This window comes from Stylophora pistillata, chromosome 8, assembly GCF_964205215.1.
Source record: "Stylophora pistillata chromosome 8, jaStyPist1.2, whole genome shotgun sequence".
Classification (NCBI taxonomy): Eukaryota; Metazoa; Cnidaria; class Anthozoa; order Scleractinia; family Pocilloporidae; genus Stylophora; species Stylophora pistillata.
Window position 1 is genome coordinate 3,829,052 of NC_142526.1, and position 24,845 is coordinate 3,853,896.

At 39.7% G+C, this 24,845-nt stretch overlaps 4 protein-coding genes across 4 annotated transcripts; 2 read left to right on the forward strand and 2 right to left on the reverse strand.

The window, feature by feature from the left end:
- Positions 1–511: 511 nt before the first annotated feature.
- LOC111337520 (uncharacterized) lies at positions 512–4,427 on the forward strand. Its single transcript, XM_022943846.2, has 4 exons — positions 512–623; positions 1,597–1,809; positions 1,990–2,278; positions 3,466–4,427. The coding sequence occupies exons 2-4, from the start codon at positions 1,613–1,615 to the stop codon at positions 4,177–4,179; spliced, it is 1,200 nt and encodes a 399-aa protein (XP_022799581.1). The 5' UTR covers positions 512–623; positions 1,597–1,612; the 3' UTR covers positions 4,180–4,427.
- Positions 4,397–7,522, reverse strand: LOC111337521 (uncharacterized). Its single transcript, XM_022943847.2, has 4 exons — positions 7,365–7,522; positions 6,699–6,922; positions 5,957–6,224; positions 4,397–5,556 (listed from the first exon to the last, which is right to left on the reverse strand). The coding sequence occupies exons 2-4, from the start codon at positions 6,902–6,904 to the stop codon at positions 5,191–5,193; spliced, it is 840 nt and encodes a 279-aa protein (XP_022799582.1). The 5' UTR covers positions 6,905–6,922; positions 7,365–7,522; the 3' UTR covers positions 4,397–5,190.
- A 611-nt stretch (positions 7,523–8,133) lies between these two features.
- Positions 8,134–13,600, reverse strand: LOC111337498 (uncharacterized). Its single transcript, XM_088730885.1, has 4 exons — positions 13,531–13,600; positions 10,153–10,353; positions 9,275–9,548; positions 8,134–8,801 (listed from the first exon to the last, which is right to left on the reverse strand). The coding sequence occupies exons 2-4, from the start codon at positions 10,347–10,349 to the stop codon at positions 8,409–8,411; spliced, it is 864 nt and encodes a 287-aa protein (XP_088587011.1). The 5' UTR covers positions 10,350–10,353; positions 13,531–13,600; the 3' UTR covers positions 8,134–8,408.
- A 5,818-nt stretch (positions 13,601–19,418) lies between these two features.
- LOC111337499 (RYamide receptor-like) lies at positions 19,419–20,387 on the forward strand. The gene has a single exon (XM_022943814.1). The coding sequence runs from the start codon at positions 19,419–19,421 to the stop codon at positions 20,385–20,387; it is 969 nt and encodes a 322-aa protein (XP_022799549.1).
- Positions 20,388–24,845: the final 4,458 nt, after the last annotated feature.

Genomic DNA, 24,845 nt, shown 5'->3' on the forward strand with positions numbered 1-24,845 from the left:
TTAACAGAAATCCTTCAATCATTTCAAAACTGACTTCCGAGATTCCTAGTCCAAAAGTAATTTTAAAAATTCTATCCAATGCATTTGGAAGGGTGATTCCCATCTGATATAGATGAATTTTAGGGAATAGTCCCTTCATTTTCATGTTTCTACGTCCCATCTCAGAATAAATTTCTGTGACTTGTTTCAACTTACCGGCCGAGTAATTGACTTTTATATATTCCCTGACGCCAAGCTCAATAAAGCAACGACCGACCAGACTATCCGGTACACGAACAGCACTTTTCAGCGCTGAATATGACAAACTGTATTCTCAGGCTAGGTCGAGAAAAAAAATCTAACAAAAACAGGAATTTGTGGCGGGGGGGGGGGGGAGGATTTTTAGATGGTTCCGATCATCCTAGCTAATTGTTCTTACCTGGTTCAGCCTCAACCCCACCCATTTCGACTGGTATCTGCCATTTTGGAGGAAACCATTACTCAAACCCATCGTGCATTTCCGATATTCATTTTTAATTTAAGGCTATCAGGTAAGAATTGTCGTCGTTCTTCTGGCAGAAAATTTTGATGATTTAAATAAGTGAGAAACAAAAACGGATACGAAGAGTGTTTTAAGTCTACAGGTATGTTGTTTAAACACTTTATTAGCTAGCAAAGGGAACAGTTGTAAAACTAAGTAAAACCGGCGTCTTGTGTAACTCAGTTGTTGAGCTTATTTCTTGATCGACACAAAGATTCGGCGCTAAAATTTTTTCATAAAACTATTTCTTGAAACTATTGGAATCGAGCCTAAACGGGATACTCTCGCAAATCTCGGAATAAACTTTCCGAGATGTTCATGATTGACTTTGAAAATTTAAGTTCAGTAGCAAGTCATATTTTGTACGAAAAAATATCACTTGATCTTACTTGACAAGCTGGGCAAAAATACACTCAGTATCACTAAGCTGATTACGTTTTTTGCAGGAACAACTGAATTTATTTTCTTTTCTTTTATCTAACAATTTGGGCAAAGGCAGGTAAATTTACAATAGGACAAGGTTGTTCCCTGCTTGGTAAATTACTTTTCCCTATCCCCTACAAACAGACAAAATTGAAACCCAACCCACTCACAAACCTCCATGCTTAGAAATAACAAAATATATAATCATTCACAAAAGAGAAAAAGAGAGAAAAAAACTGTTTGACTAACATGTACAAGAATTAAGAGCATTGAAACAACGGCATTTTACACAAAATTTTTTAAAAGCACGGATGTCGTCTTGATTGAAAACTTTGCAAAGTCTCAGGTAAAATAAAGATTTTAATTTTTTGACGAAATATGGTAGTTCCCTCTCAGCTCTGAATTTAAATACAATGATTATAAAATTTCCTCCACTGAACGACACATTTGATAGTTCTAGTTGATATTGATGTACACTAATCAAAATTGTGAAAGATTGCAGATCAAATAAGTCACCAAAAGAAAAAGACAGCGAGCAATATAAATGCTTTGAAGCTCTCGGAAAACAACGAGTAAAAATCTCTTGAAAATTTATCTACCCTCCTCCGCTTATCCAAGGTCAAGAAAAGTTTTTTTCTGTTTTTCTTTTTCAGACAGAACTGAGGCATCATGGGAGTAATTGCACTCCTGATGTTTCAACTTGTCATTCTCTGTTTCCCGTCATCCCATGCGGAGGAATACAAGTTCTGTGATGCGAAGCCACTTGGCAAGTACTGCTTGGCTGACTACACAGGATGGCGAGAGTGTTTAATTGATGCTTTGGATGAGCCCGCGGAAGAGCTTCATCATTGTCCAGCTGGCTCCAAGTATGTTTACTCACCCTCTCTCTATAACGTAACTGGCTCCGATGTGCGCTGGTGAAGGGGGAAATTATGCGTTCTGATTGGCTTTCTCATCTTTTCCATCCAAAAAATTAAAACACACTCTACTCTACAAAGAATCATTCAAGTGTTTACAATTCTGATTACGCCCTTTCTGTATTACAGATGTGTGTGCAATAGCAAAACTGAACTAGGCTTCTGTGTAACGCACACGCCAAATCCCTGCGTCCGATCTGGGGCCGAACGCGTTCGGCCCGAGTTTCCCCAGTCGTACTTTGGCGTGATATTTGTAACAGACGCGTTCTGTGACAAGGATGGCTGCGAAGGACGGATTGTAGTGAGTGAAAAATACCGCGATGACAAGAAAGGTGGCAGATCACGTGAAGATCTCGTGATGGGGCTGACGCAGCACATGACAGTGATAATTGTGCCTGAAGGAGAAGGGTGGTCTCAGGTAAATAATTTTTAGTCTAATCCCCAGACTCCGAGGATTACAGAATTCAAAGTATGAGACAGATATACATTACAGTCCACTGGCTATGAGTGATTGCGGGCTCCGGGAAAAAAATGACATTCAAATTTTATTCTCGTTACCAGGGTCTCTCACCCTTCCGAAAGGAGGAAGTCTGTGTCCGTGTATGAGTTGTCTTCTTCTGAAAGTTAAAAAGAAAAACAAAAAAACAAAAAGAGAGACGAAAGCAAAACAAAGAAAAAATAAAAAAGAACGTGAAAATGAAATCTTCGAAAGGGAAAAGATAAGCTTGTCTCTATAGTACATCTATAGTGCATGTTATGCATGGTAATAGAAGCCTAAACTTTCTGAAGAAATGAATATAGAGAAAGGAACAGTTAAGTAGATTCTTAGAGTTTTTGATGATGCTCTGCATGAAAAGTACCACGGCTAAGATAAGCACTCATCACTTCTAACACATAACGCATTTGTTCTTAAACATTCTTGTCCATTTTTGCTGAAAAAAAAAAAAAAAACATCGCCATCGCAATTAAGTTCAGTATAATCTCTTATCAGTGCTATGCACCTCGTGGAATTTACAATAAAAGTAACTTACAGTAATTTTTTTGCCTTGTGATTGGTTCAGAAATCTCGTGCCACTCTCTCAACCACTCAGTTGCAAAATTGAATACCAATCATGACTTGGTCGCCCGCGCCCGCGCCCGCGCCCGCGCCCGCGCTTTGGGTAGTATAACTTTGAGCTCTCATGCATTGGCTCGTTCAAGGTATTTTCTTTCTTTTGATTGGCTGTTGTGATTACTTTGGTTTTGGTTTTACGACACTTAATCAAAACGCGCTTTATATAGCACTGTATAATGAACATAATACGCATCATCTGATTGGTCAATTTAGTTTTCAAGCGGTTTTTTTATCAGGTGATAGAACCGGCAGATAACTACTTATATAATAAAAACAGTAGAGCGCATTTTCTCCGGGCTCTATAACGTGATAAAGCCACTTCGAACTTTGGGTGAACATAAATAAATCACTAACAAATCATTCGCCTTCGGCTCGCGATTTATAAACCTTCCTCGTGTTCCCCCAACTTCCCACGTGGCTTTATCACGTTATAGAACCCGGGAATATGTTCTATCGCTTAAATTCCTTAGATTTCTTGTTCTGTGTCCTAGTACGCAATCGATTTGAAGGAGGGTGCACCTTTGTGCAACAAGACCATACTTCCAGAATTCCGAGGCCTCACGAAAGTTCCCGACAATTTCCATTACAACGGTACCGTGGAAATCCTTGGCGTCGAATGTGAAGACTGGATTTACGAAGCCAACAGTCAGGGAAACTTTAGTGCCGTGAAGGATGAAGCAAAAAACGTTGGATTTAGCCAAACAGTTCGCGACAAAATTCTTACTCGCCTCACAGATAATTTAGAGACGAATGCTCTCGGGGGTGGAGGACAAGTTGTCGAGGTGCATCACATCTACGTGGCTAAAATCAACGGTACTAATGTACCTCTGAAGGTAGAATTCGCCATTGCTATTCCTAAACAAAAAATTTTTACCCACTACAAGGAATTTATGGTGGCCTATTATCCAAATAAGTCTATCAGCATAAGCAGCGAGTCCCGGATATTTGATCTCCCGGATGTATGCACAATTCAGGATGAGGGGGAGGGTGGGGCAATCGATGACGTACCACTGGATATTCAAACTGTCAAACGTCAAAGGCATCATGGGAACGAAGGAATGAATGCTAGAGACGATGAATTTTCAACAACGAAGCGATTTGTTCTGCCTCCGGTCACACACGAAATGGGTGACGCCTCCGACATTTTGGAGCACTATCGAGTGGCGGATCAAGTGATGCAAGCAATGCAGAAAAACAGAAAATGAGTCCTTTAACTTTCAACTTTCAATGCTCAACAATCAAGGTTTAAGAAAATAAAAACAAGCGTCCTGATACTCCATATCATCTAGCAAAAGATTGCTTTTAGTGCAAAGCTTTGCAATTTATGCATTTTTGTGTACGTAATAGATGATAAACAAATGACTTATGATTAACATAAATGTTCTGATGTGTAAAACAAAGGAACAATTCAAAGTAAAATAATTTTTTGTGTTGATGAAAAATCTTTATTCTTTGCATGTTTTACTTGGTTCAAAAGATTTGCTAAAACATCACGAAGCCATATCATTTTTCTTTAACATCATTTTTCTGCCTTATAGATACTTGTTGTCAACTTCATAAAAATTTCAAGGAATGCATGTCAATCAAGTCATCAAAACAGAAACTATTGAATCTACTCATCATGATAGGTTCAACATGCATCTACGTCGTTAACTGATCGCGTCAAAAAATCGTTTTCTTGAAATTCTGTCGGAAATTACCGTCTAACTTGAAAATTTTGCGGGTTTTAGGGGCTGTTTTCGGTCAGTAGTGATAATCTCCCGACGAAAACAACCAAACAAACAAAAAAGCAATATACGGCTCGACAATTTCGGCTTTAGCTTTCGTCAAATGATAATGTCCTTGTGCGAAGTACTCTGCTTGCGTGTGGAAGTTTGTGTTTCCAAGCGCGAGCTTCAATGGGGTGGACATTTGGTCGCCATGTTGAACGAGTGGAAAATCTGGCATGAGTAACAAAACGTCCAATATGGCGAATACAGTTCGTATTTCACACAGAAGATCCAAAGGGATACAGTGGAAAACTTAGTTCCTTTCCTTTTCATAATGTTGTATTGCTTAAAACAGAGCGAAGATCACAAACATCTTATTCCTGCAAAAACAAAAAACAAAAAAACAAAAATACAAAAACAAAAAACAGAAAAAAAAGAAAAAAAATCTCCCGCAAAAATTTCATGTTCAACGATAGATTTCATACTGTCAGCTCTTGGTGATCGATTCTAACAAAAACTGGGCAAATTAAACAACTCTTCATCGACGTCACGATGAAAAGAGGTGATGTTTAGCACCTTTTGGGTCGATGTTTTTCCGGAGGGCCCCGAATTGTAATAAGACTCTATCCTGACTGGCACAAACGGGTCTTCGTCGCGGTCGCTGGCAGCATTCGTTTGATTTGAAATGTAGTAAGCGGCGAAGTATGTTGGCTGCCCTATATTGTGGCCCCCATTCCTCCATATCCATTTCTCGCAGAGTAGGTAGCCGACTTGGACTGTGCCGTTGAAGCTGAAGTAGGGGGGAACTTGAGATTCAGGAAAAGTTTTTATTTGCTGAGTTACGCACTGCTCCGTATCCCTTCGAACATCAGTCTGTGAAAAAAATACGGCAAAGTATAAGATAATTTCATGCAAGCAATGGACATTCCTACATCTTATGTATCATTGTGAAGCCGTCAGTATTCATGCTCAGCGCAGGAGGAAGTGTTCCACCCACCCCCTCCCCCCCCCCCCCCCACAAAATAACAGTTAAAAAGAAAAAAAAACTCAAAAATACTCAAATTTCAAAATAGATCTTTGAAATGGATAAAGGTCTTTAAGGCTGCCCAACACAATAGGGAAACGCCTTTCCATCAAATACGCCCTTTCCAAAATATGGTACGGTAGCATTGGACAGCCACACCAGCGTCACTTATATCGAGGCCAAGATGCTGATGGTGTATCAAACAAACGTCTCCACTCCCAACGGTCTTGAGAACAAAGACCTTCTTACCTGATTAAAACCACCGCCGTCTCTTGGTAAAACGAAAGTAGACGTCGCGTACCTCGGTCCATAAGCATCGTCCCTCTTTTTATGATCAGTCAGAGACTGTAATTCTCTCCCAGAAATGTAAGTGGTCGTTTTCCCCGCAGGTGAGTACACTGTTTCTTTGGAGTTGTAGTACAGGGTGTATTTATCGGGAGGTGGTGGAGGAAGTCGGAAAGGCTGACAGGGATCTTCGATGGAGTCTGGGCACGGGGGACCATTAAAACAAACACATCTAATAAAAAAAAAAAGAAGAAGAAATACAAATAACATCAGCTGAAGAAATTTTTTTTGTGTGTGTGTGTGTGTGTTACAGCGAGCACAGAACAGAAATCTAATTCTCTGGCCTTTACCAATGGTGACAAACGGAAAACCGAGCGAGTTAAAGTGTTTAGGAGTTATTAGGGACTAGTTACTTTGGTTTTGTTACAATATAAAATTTACCTGATCCTCCATTTACGTTTTGTTGTATTCTACCATGTCTACTGATCCCAAATTGGCACCTAGTTTTTCTACAGTTCTCTGTTAGCAACGGGTAACCTCCCTCCGTTCCCCCAGCAAACCGTACGAACTCCCCAAAAATCCACCCCACTCACCCCCCCCCCTCCCCTCGCTGGTCCCTGGTCCCTCGCTTACGTCCAGTATGAGGAGAAGTAATTCGTGTGACCTTTGACTTTTGGACTCGTTAAATGACTCAGGAGTGACGTACCTTGTGTTTGAAGAACATGAAGTGATTTTGTCCACCATTTTGCCAGTCTCTTTATCAATGTAACAGTTATGCCATCCTGTTAAATCCGGGAGACAGTACTTTCCGGGGGGACCTTCATCACAAAATTCGTCTGGTAGATTAGCCACTTCCGCAAAGGAACAATGCAGCAAGTACGCGAGCAAAGTTATGGACAACTGCAGTTTCATTTTAAAGAGTGTGATTCTCTACAAGACAGGGTTATAACGTATTTAAGTAGAGCAGTTTTAAGTTAAATCAGTAGAAAATAGAATAAAGCATTAGACAGAGCATGTTTTCGTGTCTTCTGTGAGTGAGATGAGTGTGCTGCACAACGGTGTGACATTATGAAAAGTATAGTCCCTCGACATTTTGCGAATAAATAAAAGGAAACGGGATGGACGACAGGCAATTGCGAGAGACTTAAATTAGGACATTTTCATTCAAAAACGGCAATGATGAGATTTGAATCGGTCTAACAGGGGTCTTGCAGACGAAAGATGCGAAACTTCACTTCCGCGACGTGAGTCAACAACGTGCATGGTCAAAGATTCAAAGTTTGAATCTCTGACGGCTAGCCGCAAAATAAGATATCTCCTAACGGAAGGAAATCGATCCCATGCGAATAAAACATCAATTTGCATTGCTCACCTTGTAACGATTCCGAAGTCGTGAATGTTCAAGCTGTGCAGTATCACTTTTGAAACGCTCACGGATCAGCTGATCTCTTTACCGAATCGAGGTTCATTGCGAAATTATCACTTCTTCATTATTTTTGCATAAACAGTCACGCAATCGCAGTACTGAAGAAATGCTGAGTGGTCCCTTTGCTGAATAATTTGTCGATTAAGGAAATTGTCCACTAACGGCATTTTCCACGAATCTTTCATCAATCCTCTAGTAATTAATTTGCGGTCACAGTGATTTTTAACTGGAGTGCAATCTTTCGAAAGCTGAAGGAAGAAAACACGCTCCGGCGACGACGAACTTTCTGTCGAACAAAAGTGCGTGACGCTTCTATTATTTTAAGGTATTACAAAGTCTACGAAGTGCGAGTCACCTGATACAACCAAAAGAAGAAAAATAGGAAACTAAGGCTCATTGATCATTCTTTTTCCTCAGGTTTTAACCTTTTACTTCATATGAAGGCTCCTAAAACTGGGTATACAATAGAAGGTTCGAAATCGTACTAGAAAGCGCAAAGTGAAAAGAGGGATAGTGGAACGAAGACTAAATCTTAACATGGGGGAGGGGGTGGAAAAATACATACTTGTGTAGTGAAAGGCTTCTGCTCAAGACTACGAAAAGGCGACTCGTGAAATGTGTACCCCTTTCCCTATGCGGGTTTTAAATTCTTTCCCCTTCCCTCATTACCTCACATAGAGGCTAACCTTAAAAATAAGGAGGAAACGTTTCAAAAACCATAGGCTAATTTTTTATTGTCAAAGTGAGGAGCAGATTACCATGAATTTACTTCAGAAACTCGCGATAGTACAATTTTGTATTATGAGATAAATTTGTTTGGGACTTTTTTTCAAAGAAGATTTATCTTTTCAAATCTTCGTCAAAAGTCAATTGGGGAATCCCTCAATAATTCTAACAGTCTACATCATCAACATATCTTTTTTTCCCTGCCAGAATGTATGGAATCTCTTCTGCCGAAAGTCAGACGCGAGCATGCAGGAGCGTAGGATCTTAAACCTCAGTTTTGTAGAAAACTGCGGCTCCCTGAGCGCAAAATGTAGGCATCGTCAGCTGGCTTGGATCCAAGAAATCCGTGAAAAATGAATAGTACATGGTATCAGCGTATACAGTGATGTTGCTACTGGGAGTTGGTCGCGCGATGGACTGGTACATATATGGCCTGTACTGACTATTAGGGAGGCTTTCCAGGTACCATCTCTCTGAGGAGACCATCTCGGTCTTACTGCGGCCCCCAGACTCCCATGCACACATCTTTAGTGTTGCGTTGTACTTTTCCATATACTTCTCTGACAGTTCACACGTGAAATAATACGGTACTCCAAAGCGCGGGAAAATGGAACGGGTTTTAAGGGTGCAGTTCTTCTTAAACCAAGCTGTTTCGAACTAAAACATATGAGATTATAATGAAAAACCAATATTGCAGTGCTGATAGTGCTTGGACTGCTGGTAGGGGGAAAAGGTGCCTTAACAAAATGGAGCTTATCAGACACGACACTACTACGGAAGGATTTTCTCATATCCTTGATCGCGTAAACTTCCTTGCTATTTCTTACTGCTAGTGACTTTAGGGTAAACTACATCCCTCCTCAAGGCTTTTCTTGGTGCCTTACAGAAAGTGTGGCTGTGATAATATGTGAAAAAAAAAACATACTAATTTCGTGCATAAAAAAAGCACCAGCTGCGTTGGAAAAAGAAAGCGTGTCCGCCAAAGTACAGACTTCGTCATCTGGCGCAATTAGTCTTCACCTCGTTCATTGAAAAGAAACACAGGCGTAAAGAAACAAGCACCATCTACAAAATATGTGGCGATCGTTAAAGAATACAGGCTTTCCTAAATTTACAAGCACCCTAGTTACCTGGATATAGTCGTCGTTTTCGATGTACTGGAAGGGGAAGATAAACCGCGTGTTCCAGCTTATTCCGATTTCATCACGTCGTTGCTCTCCAGCGGTGGCATTCTGCAGTAGTTCGCCAATATTTGTCTCACTAGTGCAGGCTTTGTTTACACAAGTTGTGACTGTTGTGGTGTAAAAAGTGGAAAACACTTTCGGCAGGGGAGGGGGCAGTTGGTATGTAGCGCAAGGATCTGTTATGTTTGATGAGCAGCTTGGGCCGTAAAAACACTGACACCTTGACAGAATCATGCAATGAAAAAATTATTAGCGACTAGTAACTACTTGTCGTCTGGAGGGAGGGGGAGTGGAGGGGGGAGTGGGAAGTGGAGGGGGAGGGGGGAGTGCAGGGGGGAGAGACAGTGCACTGGAAGGGGGAGGAGTGGAGGGAGGAGGGGGAGTGGAGGGGGAGGGGAAAGGGGAGAGGACTGGAGGGGGAGTGGAGGAGGAGGGGGAGGGGGAGTGGAGGGGGGAGAGTGGAGGGGGAGTGGAGGGGGAGGGGGGAGTGGAGGGGGAGGGGGAGTAGAGGGGGAGGGAGATAAGAAAGGTCTCCCCTCAACCAGGCAATAAATTATGGCTGAATCCTTAACTATTTGTGAAAAAATATTTTCAGCTGCTATGACGCAGCGTTTCGACTCAGCCAACAGACTCATAAGGTAATATTCAGAATTTAACTCAAACCCGTTGCGCATCAAGCTCACTTCCAGATCAAGCTCACTTCCACCCTCCCTCCCCCCCCCCTATCGCTGAAAGGGTTCAACTTCAAATTTTTTCCGAAAATGATTGGCGATGTACAATGGGCACCGCAAACACAGACGTAGACATATCTGTAATTTCCTCACCTTTTATTGGGTGGACAGTTGTGTTTCGTCTCTATCATCTTTTGAGTTTTGCTATCAATTTTGCAATCATACCAGCCCGTAAGGTCCTTGTAACAATACCGCCCCGGGGGGCCCTGATCGCAGAAGTTCCCGGATGAGGGGTCCACTATGAGGATCATTAGCAGATGAACGGCTACGATTACGACCTTCAGGGACATTTTTCTAAAGAAGAAATTTATAGAATCATGAAGTGAATTTTTGGCGAAAAGTCAGTTGGAAAATTGAAAAGTGTTTTTCTCTATAGAGTAGTTCTAAAATAATTTAGCACAACAATGGACATTCGAATATATGGAAAGAAAGCTACAGTTAGTGTATATAGATATATATATATATATATATATACTATATATAAACTATATATAATAATTTACCACAACAATGGACATTTGAGTTAATGAAAAGAAAGCTACGGTTAGTGTAGATATATACTATATATAAACGTAAAAACCATATCCTTGGATCGGAGAGTGCTCTACAATCATGGAGCTTTGTAAAAAATTATTTAGGAAAATAAAAATTAAAACTTCGCACTAAAAAAATTGGCACTACAGATCTGTTTCGAAAAGGTTAAAAGTCCTATCTCGTCCTATGCACCTGACGCTTGGCTTTGCCTTTTGGCTACCTTGCGATTGAGCACTCTACACTGGGGTTGCCATGCACTTAGCCTGCGGGCGAAGCTCATCACCTTAGTTGTGATTTGAGCACTCTCGCATGGCAACGTGTCTGCACTTGGTCCCACAAGTGTAGCGCCCAGGCAATGGTTTATTCCAGAGCTTGGCCCAGTGTCTGCACTGCACTGATGAGACCCACATAGGTCGAAACAGTGTGCACTGTCTGCAGTTATATATATATATATATATATATATGTGTAAAGTGTGACTTGATTTTCGTAGAACAGTGCTCAATACATAGAAGTAGAGCGAAGTATATATTGTGGGAGGAAAAAGACAAGTAAACTACAAGTTCATCCCTACAAGCCTGTTTCGTGGTCGCCCACTCATCAGGGGATTTAATGAGAATAAACTTTACCATTGCTTATATACAATATAATTTGCATGATCTAACTAGTCTAATTTATGCAGCGCGAAATTGACAGTTTAGTTGTTGCGTAGGAGGGCTTTGCTTCTGTGGCGGCAATAAGACACAAGTTCATTACGTTTGTTTAGTGTTCATAGTTCGGGCCGGCAGATGATTAGGAATTTTTCTTTGAGGCAGAGGTTGCATCTTTTAGTTGAGCTGTTATACGGTGAGTGCGATGAGAGAATGCGCCAGGAAATAAAGTGATCGATGTTGTTGTCTTTGAGGGTCCAGATGTGCTTGCTGAGTTCGGTAGAGTTTCTGTGTTTAGCGTGGCGGAATGATGCGGTGTGGTTTCTGTATCTTGTTTTGAAGTCATTCTCTGTGAGTCCGATGTACGTTTCTGTCGTGTTGTTGTCTTTGCGTGTAACGGAGGCTTGGTAGATTACTGATGGTTGCAGGCAGTTTCCGTCGAGCGGGCATGTGTTCTTTTGTCGGCAGTTGCATGTCTTGTTGTTATCAATGGTAGTGGCGGTGGCGGTGTCATCAGACTGTATACATGCTGTTAGGATGCGTTTGTTATAGTTGTCGATTATCTGTTTCGTGTTGTTCAGTTGTTCTCTACTTCTATGTATTGAGCACTGTTCTACGAAAATCAAGTCACACTTTATATATATATATATATATATATCATCACCTTAGTTGTGATTTGAGCACTCTCGCATGGCAACATGTCTGCACTTGGTCCCACAAGTGTAGCGCCCAGGCAATGGTTTATTCCAGAGCTTGGCCCAGTGTCTGCACTGCACTGATGAGATCCACATAGGTCGAAACAGTGTGCACTGTCTGCAGTTATATATATACTAAAACAGTTGAGAGCTTTGGGGACGCGCTCTGACTGGCGGCCTCTCAAACCTCGAATATCTTTTGCTATTCACCTTTAAGCAACTCGGGGTTCACGCCCGATTGTTACATTGTTACCGTTGCTGGAATAAATGAGTTAAAATCTTTTTGTGCTATATAATTTCACTGTTCTAGCATATACTAACTGTTGACTTCGGTGAATAGTTGTTAATTACTTCATGTTGTGGTATCGGGATATGTTATGTGAGTCTTGCTTAGCCCTTTACAACCTGACATCAGTAAATGTATTTTCTATACTGTTCTCTATACATCTGTTTAAAAATCAAGAGCTTCTTTAAATGGCGATCGTTTCTTATATTCTCCTAGCCCGAATGCTTGATTCAACCGTGATATTGTAAGGAAGAAATTGAATTTTAATCACCCTTGGCGGTGAAAGGTTTAAAACAATACTCTCGTGTAACAAAACGCCTTGTCTCTTCGCTTAAAGGAAGATATCCATATGGCAATAAAACCAAGTCGTTTATTTTAAGATGAAATGATAGCGCTATCGATTCTAATGGAGAAACTAATGTAGCTTTGTTTGTTTGTATGCAATAACTGTTTATTTTTCTTCAACAGCTGTGCAGATGAATATTACGGAAGCTTTTGGCTAAAATAATTGGGGAATTTCTCTTTGATAGGAGTTTCATCTGACGAAGACCTCAGGGGTCCTTTTCTTTTGGTTTTTCCTTAGTTCAGCAGAAACCCGTCGTCGAGGGATGAGTTTACGTTTGTCACCAAAACAATGTCATTACGATTTTCAAGAAACGTGAAATGAAAAAGGTTGTAGCGGGATTAAAGATTAATTTTGTTTTGGTAGACAGATAATGGTAAGGTTTTCTGGTTGGGTTGTGCAGGGGAAAAAGCGGTTGCAAAAACAATGTTAACAGTACGATTCAGAAGCGATGTATACGGAGAACGATCTGAACATTTCGTCACAACTGAATTCGTACGTACTACGCCCACAAAAAAATAGCAAGAAAAAGAGCAAATACAAAATTATTGAATATTCCAGGTAAATCCAATTGTGGCAAGAAGAGAATTTATTTCAAATTGCGAACTCTTTCGATCACTCAAGAGAGCATTATGAAAGAACACGGTGATATTTCCCGAAAGGAGGGCGTTCCATACTCGATTTTATCTCTGCAAGTAAAGTTCACACTTGGCTTACAACGCATCCAGTGCGTGTAAAAACTTCATTACAACGCTCAAAGAAACGAATTCAAAGTTATGAACCAGTAAAACGATTCAGTTCTTCTCAAAACAGGCTTTCGCAAGATTGCTAAACGTAGCAGCTTAAATTGATTTTTTTTTTTTATCAAAAGCGATGGACAATCCCAAAATTTTTAACCCAACGAAGTATTTCGTAAAGACAGACATAAGTATGAGACTGACCGAGAAATGAACAAGATCACTTACATTAACTCCGTTTTCTCTTCCACTGGAAATTTTACAGGAGTTGCGTTTGAATCCCGGTTCAAAGGGAACGCCTTTTATACTGACTGTTAGGCCATGGTTAGGCTAATAATAGATTTAACGTTGAAACCCATGGGAAAAAATGGAGCCGTTTATTTGAAATATTCAACTGATTAGGAGCAAAACAAAACACACTATAGCCATTAATCAAAGAGATCTTTTTGAGAAAGCGACGATGAACTGTAAACTACTTTTCAAGATAGTTTGACAGAAACGTGAACGTCAATTTATGACACCCTTTCCCAACTGAAAGAGGATGTAGCTGTTATGGTTTTGTTTACTCAAATAAAGCTGTACTTCCTCTTTTATTTAAGAGTTTGACAGTTAAAGCTGTATGCAGATCGGTGCGTTGCAGGAATAATAACTTGGTCTTGATGCTCACCTTTGCGTAAGTTATTTCGAGATATACTTGTAAAAATGGTGGATTCCATCCAGGGTCCGCTACTTAGTTTTATAAACAGTTCTGCAAGCGTTTTTCCTTAAAATGAGCACATGACGGCGAGTACCAACATTGCCAAATATGGAAAATATTTAAGTAAACGACTTTGATAGATAACTGAGGATTTGTTAAGAACTTACGGTTTAGCAAAATGTTGATAAAATAAAAGAAATGTCTCCCCTTTGTTGCTCTCAACAACCGTCCTAGGTCGTTTGTTTGACAATTTTATTTGTGTCATGCGATACTGTTTTTTCAAGTTACTCACGAAATAATTAACAGCATTAGTTAGAAAAACAGTTCCACTGATCACAAACCAACTTTAAATTAATTGATTCGACCTCCCGGATGAGAGAAAAGTATTCATTAAATGATCGGTAGATTCCTCCAGAAACAAGACCCTAACATTTCTGAACAAATAAAAAGCACTAATTTCCCAGCTTGGCTAAGTGGGTTAACCCATTCACAAGCGGAAGGCTTGCGAAATCTATCCGAAATTAAGTCCAGGACAGAAAGGAAGAAGTCAACGAGCCATTTGTGTTTGATACACTCTTTTTTTTTTTTTCAACAAGAATGTCTAATACTGGGGCCGAGGCCGAACGTTCTGTTTTGCGATTTGAGCCTGAAAACGTTCTTCATGTGTTTTTAAAGTTGTGTGGTGAAGTATTTCAGTAAATCAACTCGGACGTGACCAGTGTATCTGGGCAATACGAAAACCGCATTGTTAACGTTAAAAAATGTCCCTAAGCTAAAAAGTATTTGAATTAATTTTCTTATAAAAAAAAACAACAGAAAGACAAGAGTGGGAGTCACTTTTTCCGCTTTTATTTTGAAATGTTTCCAATTTGACCAAGATGTAATCTCTAAGGTAAGAAATTTTTTCTTCGGAGGAAGCACGGCTAGTCAAGTTATGCGTCTGAAGAAACGCTAGAAAACTAATTGTTTTAAAGATATTCAGCATCTTTACAAGCACAAACGGTTTTTCGCAGATCGACAACTGACAAATTTAAAGTTCGCTGCGTCATATCAAAAATAAGCTCCACCTCTGGGACATTCTTGAATCTTTGTCGCTATCAAATTGCAACTCTTTACACTGGAAGCTTTCTGCGAAAAGAAGTTGCTTAGAAGGAATTTGGTGCTATCTCGTTGAAATCCATCTCCATAATTTTTTTTCAGTGAATTACCGACAATATTATCGATGTACGTGTTTCGAGACGAATGAATTTTGTGTGAAGACTTCGAACCTCATTTCAGGCATTGTAATATTCACAAATGAGAGCAAAGTCGTTTCAGGTGTCGAAGAAATTACGCTTGAAAAATGCAGACCACCCGCATGAGCGGAAAAACTTTCCGGCTAGGAAAGTTCCCAATGCAAGTTATGGATCTCGCTGGTACCACAACTATTTTAGTTAGGCCGAGCGAGGGGTTGGCTGGGGAGGGGAGGCTGGGGTTGGGGGTCTTGGAAAGGTTACACTGCGCCTTCTCCACATCCAGACCAAAACAGACCATTTTCTACACCCGTTTTCAGAGCTTATATCCAAAGTACTCACCCCTTTGAAAAATACTTGTGAATTTGTAGACTCTCGTGATTCCCTGTTCAGACCGAAACATAAGACCAAAAGCAACTTTATAACCATAGCAGTTGGAATGGTGGTACATACCCGATGACATACCTTAGACAGGTGACTACCCAACCCTCCCTCCCTCCCCTTCTCCTATGGTCCGATCCTTTTCCACAAAGTTATTCGCGCTCACGAAAAGGTCTGTAAGCGGAAGCTCCAATAAATTATCTTCGTTATCAGTGGCTTCATTTCATACTCCCTCAATTACAAGCAGAAATTCTCTGATCGGTCATTTTACTCAGTTTTTAACAAAATCTAGAAGGACATTGTTTTCGTGTAGCGTTATGTTTGTACAGAAGGCTTCTCCATTTTAGGCAATTTGCAATCGGTTCATTTGTCTGAGTTTCTCATTTCATAATGCGTCAATTGTCGCAAGTATTCTGCACGCAGACTTTGATAATTCAATAGCTCGTGAGCAGGCCCCTCACGTTTCTTTCTCTGCGAGTAAGTTGGAGGCGAGCTGGGAAGAGGTCTGGCAAAGTAACGTCTCATCAGTCAGTGTCAAATCCCTTAAAGTCCTCTTGCGCAACGGCCTTAAACTTCCTCGCGAGCAACGAGGCTAGAGGTGCAAGTTGACGTTTAGAATGGCTAACGCACGAAACGTCAGTTTTAGAAACTCTCCACGGTAACCAGTTTACATTATCCATTCAGTTAATGAAACCAAATTAGCTTGTTATACCCCCACTTATGCAACATTTAGAAAATTACCCCAAAGGTTTATAGCCTATAGTTTTCAGGGTTTCCAGTCAACTTTACCAGTTCGCGTCCCGAAGAATGCGTTCATCGGAACAGAGAGCCTTTTACAAGTTATAAACTGCCGATACACGGGAATAAAGCTCCGAGAAACATTTGAGGTACTACCAACTACTGTATGTTTACCCTTAACTATAAGAATTGGATTTGCCCAATTTGTGAGAGTAACTTAATTTCGTGTTGAAGCGTTGGTCACCTTCAATTGTTTGGTAGGGACGTCACTGGAAAAAAATTATCCTATCAAATGTCTTGACTTACCTGTTTCCGATCCTGGGAAATTGTTCCTTATATCCAAAGTGAAGCAATGCATACCACTGTTATTAGTGTGAAAAAAAAGGAGACCGAACTTGAAATTGCGTCTCATGTTTCACGATCGGGGTTAACATTAAGAGGTCTCATGTTATATTTAAAAAAAAGAAATGACGAACAAGAAATGTTGAAATCAATGCGAAGCAAAACTGACTTACTCTGATGCGAATTAAAATCCAATTTGTTTGGTATTTAAAATGCCCAGTGGTCATTTTCCAGACAAAGGAACTGTACTTGTTAAGGTTGCAACTCTGGGCTGAATAAATGGTACAGGATATTGAGCTGCAAAATTGTGCAATATGTCCTTCAACAGAAAGAAAGGATAAATTACTTGTTCCATTTATTTGCAAGAACGAATGAAGTCTCTTGGGAGCTGTTGATAATCCTGTCACACAACGTCTCTCTGCGTGACAATAGGTGTTGCATGACGTGTTCTCTTAGGATGATTTTGAAAAAAACCGATCCTGAGAATTTTAAGCTTTTAGTGATCGAGAAATATTACGCAAAGATGCGAGAATGTTGAACAGATAATATGCAGTTTTCAAACAGTGCGTGTCAAAAGTCTTGGCATTCTCACCTTTTATTGTAATAATCTTTGTTATTATCACAGTACTTGTTTCTTACATTCGGTAAGGGTAATGGTAAGGAAATTTTCATTTAAAAGAGGGCCCGTCAACTACTTTGCAACTCAGTGTCAATAAGTACTTCGATATCACTTTCCTCCCTCCTTTCCAAAGTTTGCACTTGTGTGCTGTTCCATGCGAGCTCAGACGCGACGGAACAGTAGAAATTTAAGTTAATAATTTGGATATATCAACAAAGTTGAAATGGTAAATTGGCCACCGTAATGATTACAAAAGCTGACGTTTCGAGCGTTAGCCCTTCGTCGGAGCGAATAGAGGAAAACGTTTTTCTCGTTGCCATGCACCCACCAATAACGTAGCTCCATTTTCTGCCTTTAAAAGCACACACAACCCACAATTCCTCTATTCGCTCCGACGAAGGGCTAACGCTCGAAACGTCAGCTTTTGTAATCATTACGGTGGCCAATTTACCATTTCAACTTTGTTGATATATCCAAATTATTTCGTTACTCCCACCGACGCAGCCCCAAACAGTTTCTTTCGAAACTATCAGCCTTTAGAAATTTAATTTGTCGCGCAGTGAATGTATGTCAATGGTCGTCGATGTCAATCCCTTTCTGCAGATATCTTATCGTTTTACAACAGGGTTGTAGCCAGATTTCAGGATAAGACGAGGCAAGTTTCGAGCGCCGAAGGCGCGAGCCGCTAGAGGGGTCTGGGGGCGTGCCCCCCAGAAAACTTTGAAACCTAGAGGTTTATAAATGCTCTTTTAAGGATTTTCCGTGGCATTTTTCTTCAGAAAAGTCAATTTTTAAGAAAAAATTAAAAAAGGCCAAAATTAAGACGAGGCAATTGCCTCGTCTTGCCTCTTGCTAGCTACGGCCCTGTTTACAAGGTGAACTCATGACCTCGGTCCAAGTTCTTACCTCAGTTTTCAAATTTTCAAGATCTTTTAAGGAAAATGAGTAAAACTTAACGTTGCTGTAGTTTGATCGTATAAACGATTATAAAGGAACTCGCAATGTACTTCGCATGTTTTTCATTACATAGACAAATAAATTTAATTGATCCTATCTAAGAATTTTTCGGGTCAGCGTCACAAAAAGGCTGTTTTTCTAAATTTTTGCCGGACTAGTGAGATGGTTTGTCTCCAGTTGGTTGTAGTTTTAGAGCTTCCATCTGGCATTTTGACTGCAAACTAAAGAATCTGATATCAGAAAGGTAATTTGAAAGTTTGCTAAATGTGTCGTGCAGCTGTTCGAGTTTGAATTCATTGCCCTTGCCAGGAAAATTGTTTGAACAACCACTGCTGTAATTAAAATGATATCCGATAGTTTATTTCTCTACCGTTCAAAAGGAACGTCATCGAAAGAAACGTTCCAAAATAAAAAAAAACATTCTCACAAATACAAACATCCGAAAAAAACCAATTTTCAAGGTCTTGTCGATGAAGGACCTTCCATGATACAATCTTGTCGTAGGTGACTGAAATATTTTTCAAAAATAAATATTGAAAAAATTTCTCGTGAAGAGGTGACCTGTATTTAATAAAACTCTCATAGTGATATGATTTTTGTAACACTTTTTGTTTTACAGTCTAAAGCAAGAAATATCATAAGGGGTACAACATACGCAACAGCGCAATAAAAAACGTTCATCTTATTGTCAGACTCAAATACATATTTTGTTTGCTCTAGATACCTGCTTTTATTCTATTTATTATTTGTCACAGAAGACAAACACTAAAATTCACCCCTCTGAAAGATTTTAATTATTTGTTACCGTAGCGTTTGAAAGACCCGAATCGTATCGATTTTTACGCCAATCACTCGAACAAAGCCTTCTAGGGGTTTTGTCAGAATCAACCAATTTTCGCCCAGTAGTCACTTTCGCATGGTGATTTACGACACGCTCCAATTTAGACTAACTGCAAAAGGCTGTAGACATTATTCATAAGGCCCAGGTTGCAATTTTTACATTGTTCCATCGGACTCGTTAGAGCTGCGCGCGGCCATATAAAAACTGGTTTGACTTTTCAGCCAATCCTATAAAGGAAGACATCCCATTTGCAGTGACGAGTTGGTAGTCAGTTGGTACAAAGCTTTGGTCACCCGAGAACTGACGAAAATGACGGTGGATCCGGCGAACGAAACTCTACCAGCGAACTGCATCAACTACGGTCGCTTCACACCAAGAAACCTTGGAATGACCTTTGCTTACGGCCTGCTTCTTGTCACTTCTTTGAGTGGAAATTTCTTAATAGTAATAGTTGTCTACAAGATGAAAACCATGCGGACAACAATTAACTTCTTCATTGTCAACATGGCAATGTCAGATCTGTTGTTTCCAGTTTTTGTATTTCCATTGCTTCTCACAGAGATGTACGTCGGCGGCTTCGGTCCACCAGGAAAAAACATCTGCTTGGTGCTCTTTTTATTACAGTATGTCTCCAGTTGGGTTTCCATTCAAAGCCTTATTTTGATCGCTGTGGATCGATTTTTGGCTGTGGTTTTTCCACTGCACTCCCCGATCATCACTTCAAAAGTGCGTCCATTTGTCATCCTGACAACTTGGATAGTTGCAACTGCTTCTTCATTTCCAATGTTAGTCTTTTACAACTCCATGGAGTTCAGCGAGAAGCTGAACTGCGGGCGCATATGGTTTACAAAGTATTTTCGAGAAAAATATTACATTCACGTTATGCCTTTGAATGTAGTCTTCAAGACAATTCCTTTTATCTTACTTGCTACTCTTTACTCTGTCATTCTTTTCAAGCTGAAAATACAGACAATTCCAGGTGAACGATCGATAAATGCTGAAGAACAACGTGTTCAAAGAAACAGAAAAGTTCTCAAGATGGCCACGGCTATCTTACTGGGATTTGCCATGTGCTGGATGCCTTTGAGTATCATAGGCTTTTTAGGCCTCTCTCTCGGAGACAGTGAAGGTTGTGGCCGAATTCCGCCATTTGTGATTGTCGCTGTTTTTCTGAATTACGCCAATTGTGCTGTTAATCCTTGCATATGTTTTACGTTTTGTAGAAATTTCCGTCAAGCCCTGAAGGGCCTCCTTTATCAAAATGCGCCAGGGCCGTAAATTGCATCATAATCGTAAACTTGTTTACGTTAATGCTACATCAGGTGCCAACGGGCAAGCCAATGAACCTGTGTTTGCTGCTCTCTTCTTTTCGTTTCATTCACTGGGAATTCCTTGAGAGGCAATTTGCATCATAGAGGGAAACTTAAGGGTGCACTTGTTGACACCCATTTTTATTATTGACCAACCGAATGAGTAGAACTTGAAAATCTTAGACACTTGTTTCCTTACTGGTGTAAATTCCCCCGGGCACAATCATGCTTGTAAGAAGAAGAGTAAACTCGTCAACCTCGCAATTTGGATAGTGACAACTGTCTTGTCATTAACACTTTACTTTACCACCTTCATCGCTGCAGACCCCAGCGAAACACAGGGAATCGATTGCCTGCAGATTTGGTATCAAAATTTCTACACAAAACAATATCATTCTTGGGCAAGGAAAGGCAAATCATTTTCAACATAATGCCTTTCTCCACGCAGGCCATACTTTACTCTGTAATACTTTTGAAACTCAAACTCCAAAGCTCCCTGGAGAACGATCGATGGATAATGAAGATCAACGCGTAAATAAGCAGAAAAAAGTTTTGAAGTTATCTACGCGGTTTGCTGGTTGCCCTTCAATATTCTAGGCTTTTTAGGTCAATATCTTGGCGATTGTGTAGTTCCAGTCCTCACTCGCACAGCCGTCTTTCTGACTTTCAGTTTAGAAATTGTGCCGTAAATCCTTGTGTCTGTTTCACATTCAGTGAAAATTTTCGTCAACGTCTAAAAAAAATCCTTAAACGGGGACAGGCTGGAACATAGTCGCCATAATGTTTCAGCGTGGATAATTTTGCCCCAAGCAGAAAACAGCAAGTGTAAATAAATATCTGTTACCTGCAAAGTGCGAGAGGCATCCTTTGACATTTCATGGAGCAAGACGACATCGTGGTCCATAAAAAAAAGAAAAAAAAAACAGAAAAAAACAACTAAATAACGTGTCTAATATTTAACAATTTTTACTGAACAAGTTAAGTCCGTACAAAATTTGTAAATTGCATGAGGAACACACAGAAAAATTGCAAAATAAAACAGATCACATAACTTGTCGGTGTGTCCACTGTTTTTATTGTTTCAGAACGTGTACGTAGCTTTCTGGAAGCCAAAAGGGCCGGATAACCTTTGTTTGTTTGCAACATTAAGAAGATTCCCACAAAATACGAATTTAAACTAACTAATCTCACTTTTTTAATTTCAATTTGCGATTTTATAATATGCAGTCACTGAGAAGCGCCAGTCAAAACATAGCATTCCCTTTATGTTACCCGCAGACTGTATTATCCAGAGGATAAACGCAACTGGAGGTGAGGATTTTTCACAAAGTAATCTAATTACTTGAACTCATGGGATAAATCAAAGCTCTTTGATGTTAATTTTTATGAAAAAAACCAACTCAAGTACGAAACAAATTAGAAATAGATGTCTTTTCAATAGTAACTAATATATTTTTTTTCCTTCCTTATTCATTCTATTGTCATGTTAATTGTTGCACGTCTGTTTGCACAATAATTCATACCTTTATTATTACAGTTTCATGTGGTGATCACCATAATTTTATTTTTCAACTCTAAGGAGCACTTAGATCAGAAGCAGTTTGCTTATCAAACGTCATGTGAAACAATAGCAACGAATTCGGTATGGTGCCGAGCAAGTGATGAGAAAATTTTGGAATATATAGCCCCAAAATTAATTACATTCTGCTGTTTCCTGACGGAAAGGAATCGTGACAACCAATTACGACAGTTACATAAACACTAAGGAGAGGTTTTAACTTTATTTTGGGTGCAAATGACAGCCTTCCGAAATTTGTTATTGGGACTTTAGTCAGCTCGTATAATGTGTTTGTTGTTGTTGTTGTTGTTGATGTTGTTGTTTTAGAGCAATGTTCGTCGTCAATGGCAGACACTACTTAAAAATGATGATTTGTCAGATAGCCCAAATTATCTGAGATACAGCACAGGTTTAATGCAATCAGGTGACTCATTTTCTGAGAAAATAATAGCCTCCAGTAAGCAACCTTCCATCCCCTCTCTACAACCGCCTGCAACCACATGAATCAAATTCGACTTAACCTGGCAGATACCCCCGCTGTTCTAAAGAAACAAATAAATTGAGCCAAGGTCAGTCATCATGAGGTAAAAGTAGAAACCAAAGCTGGCCTTAGCAACTCACGCAGAATGTCCAATGAAATCTTCAACGAGACTATGAATGGACTGAACTCTATCATCAAACTGCACCAACCCACGAGACCACACAGCAGAAAAAAAAAAAGGGCAGGATTTAGCTTTCTGTCCGATTCGCTGACTGGGAATGTCTTAATCGGAATAATTGTCTTCAAGACGAAGTGCGTTTCCGTCACATCTAACAGATATGCTCGCCGATGGCTTTGGCCAACGAGGACAGAACATCTACATTGTCCTTCTTCTATTACAGTACGTCTCCACTTTTGTTTCCGTCGAAAGCCTTGTTTTGATAGTTGTTGATCGATTTGTTGTTGTGGTTTTTCCTCTCCGTTTGTTCTTACAAAATAAAGCTGGGAAGATTTATCTATATTTTAGGGCGTTTTTGATATAACATTGGTTCTACTCGATTGTTGGATTTGAGAGGATTATAACCAACTCGGCCCTCGGACCTCTTTGGCTACTATCATCTCTTATAATTCAGCTGTGCTTCGTAGAGTACAAATAACGCCCGAAACGGGTATAAATATCTCACGGTATTTTTGCTCCAGAGAACCAGTTAGACAGGTTTTCTCGCATCGCGCAAGCGATGAACTGGATTGAACTTAGGAAAAAAATGGCGGACAATTCTATCACGCACTCCCCGTAAATTAATATCCGCGAAATTCGCCCGCACTGAAATAACGATTTGGTGCGATGGATAATAAATCTCTTATTAGAAATTTTGTTGTGTAGTATCGCTGAGTATTTTTACTCGTTGTTTGTATTTTGATTCGCCCTATAGGCTCGTCAAAATACGGCACAACTTGTAAAATACTCAGCGATACTGTACAGCAAAACATCTAATAAGATATATATATATGTATGCAACGCTCGCTCGTGGAATCATTGTTATTTATCCTACATTTTTGGCGAATGACTGTAAGATTCACTTTCATGTTGAGGCTGTGGTTGTGTTTATTGCTTTGTGATTCTCACTGCACCACAGTCACACAGGATTATGATTGTGACTTTTCAGTGACTAACTGACATTGGTGTCCTCTTTTTGCTATATCAGTGAATATGTGTAGCCCAAAACAATTAATAAAACGTACGGGGGTTTCGACGTTCGCTAAAAGAGGCTCCCTTTTTCACAATTAGCCAACTGCCCTTATAAAGATATCGAACTTCAATATATCGAATAAGGTATTCTAAAAACAAAAAAAAAAACAGAAGAATGACTTCTTTCAAACGAAGTCTTCATACTCAACTTTCAAATTGTTTTGGTATTTTTCTACCAAAGATGACCGTCATTCACGGTGTTCAAAATCGGACGGCAGTGTCCAAAATCGGACTGCAGTGTCCAAAATTGGTAAGTAATACCTAACTTCAGATCCTCGTTTCTAAACTCAGACAGTAGTGTCTGAAATCGGCCATCTTTATCCATAGAACGGTAATATCTAAAAACGGATACTAGTGTCCGAGATCGGAATCTACTAGCTCCTAAAATAGGACACTAGTGTCCAAAATGATCTTCATGGATCCACTTAATGTGATCAAGAAAGTCAAATCTGCTTCTTTCCCGACTAACGAGTTCATATTTCATATCCATATTTATGTCAAATTACTTTAAGCAAATTTTAGGACAGATTGTTAACACAAAAACATAATCCATTTTCAGGAAATTTCCATTGATAATATCAAAGATCCTAAACATTCCTAGTTTCTATTCTAAACACGTTTTCCATGTTTTACCGTAACAATTTCTATTTTGTAGTGTGGAAAATGTCATGACTCGATTACTCTTCAGCATAAAAGAAACTGATTGATATTTACACGATTAGCGGATTTTTAACAATTTATGACAACCTCAAGTTGTGGCTGTACCGATGCCTTGATAACAATTTTTTTTTCCCTCTGCTTTTTAAATTAGTGATAAGCGGATTTAGGGAAGACAAATTGACGTCCGACTAGGGTCCAAGTTTTCGTCTGAAAATGAAGTTGGTTACGTTGGTTAATTTTAGTTCCACAATCAGTCAGAGAAATGACAAATTACGTCGATCTAACTACATTTTTTCTCTTTCTACACTTAGCTAAAACTAAGTTTCTATTTTTTTTTAAACACAACTAATTTTTTGAAAACTTGAAAAATCCACTTTATTCCAGCCAGCTTAATTTGTGATGTACCGTTTTCTGTTTGAAATTGTTTTTACCCCGAGGCTTTGAAACTATCGAAGGAAAGTGCAAATTGCTATAATCT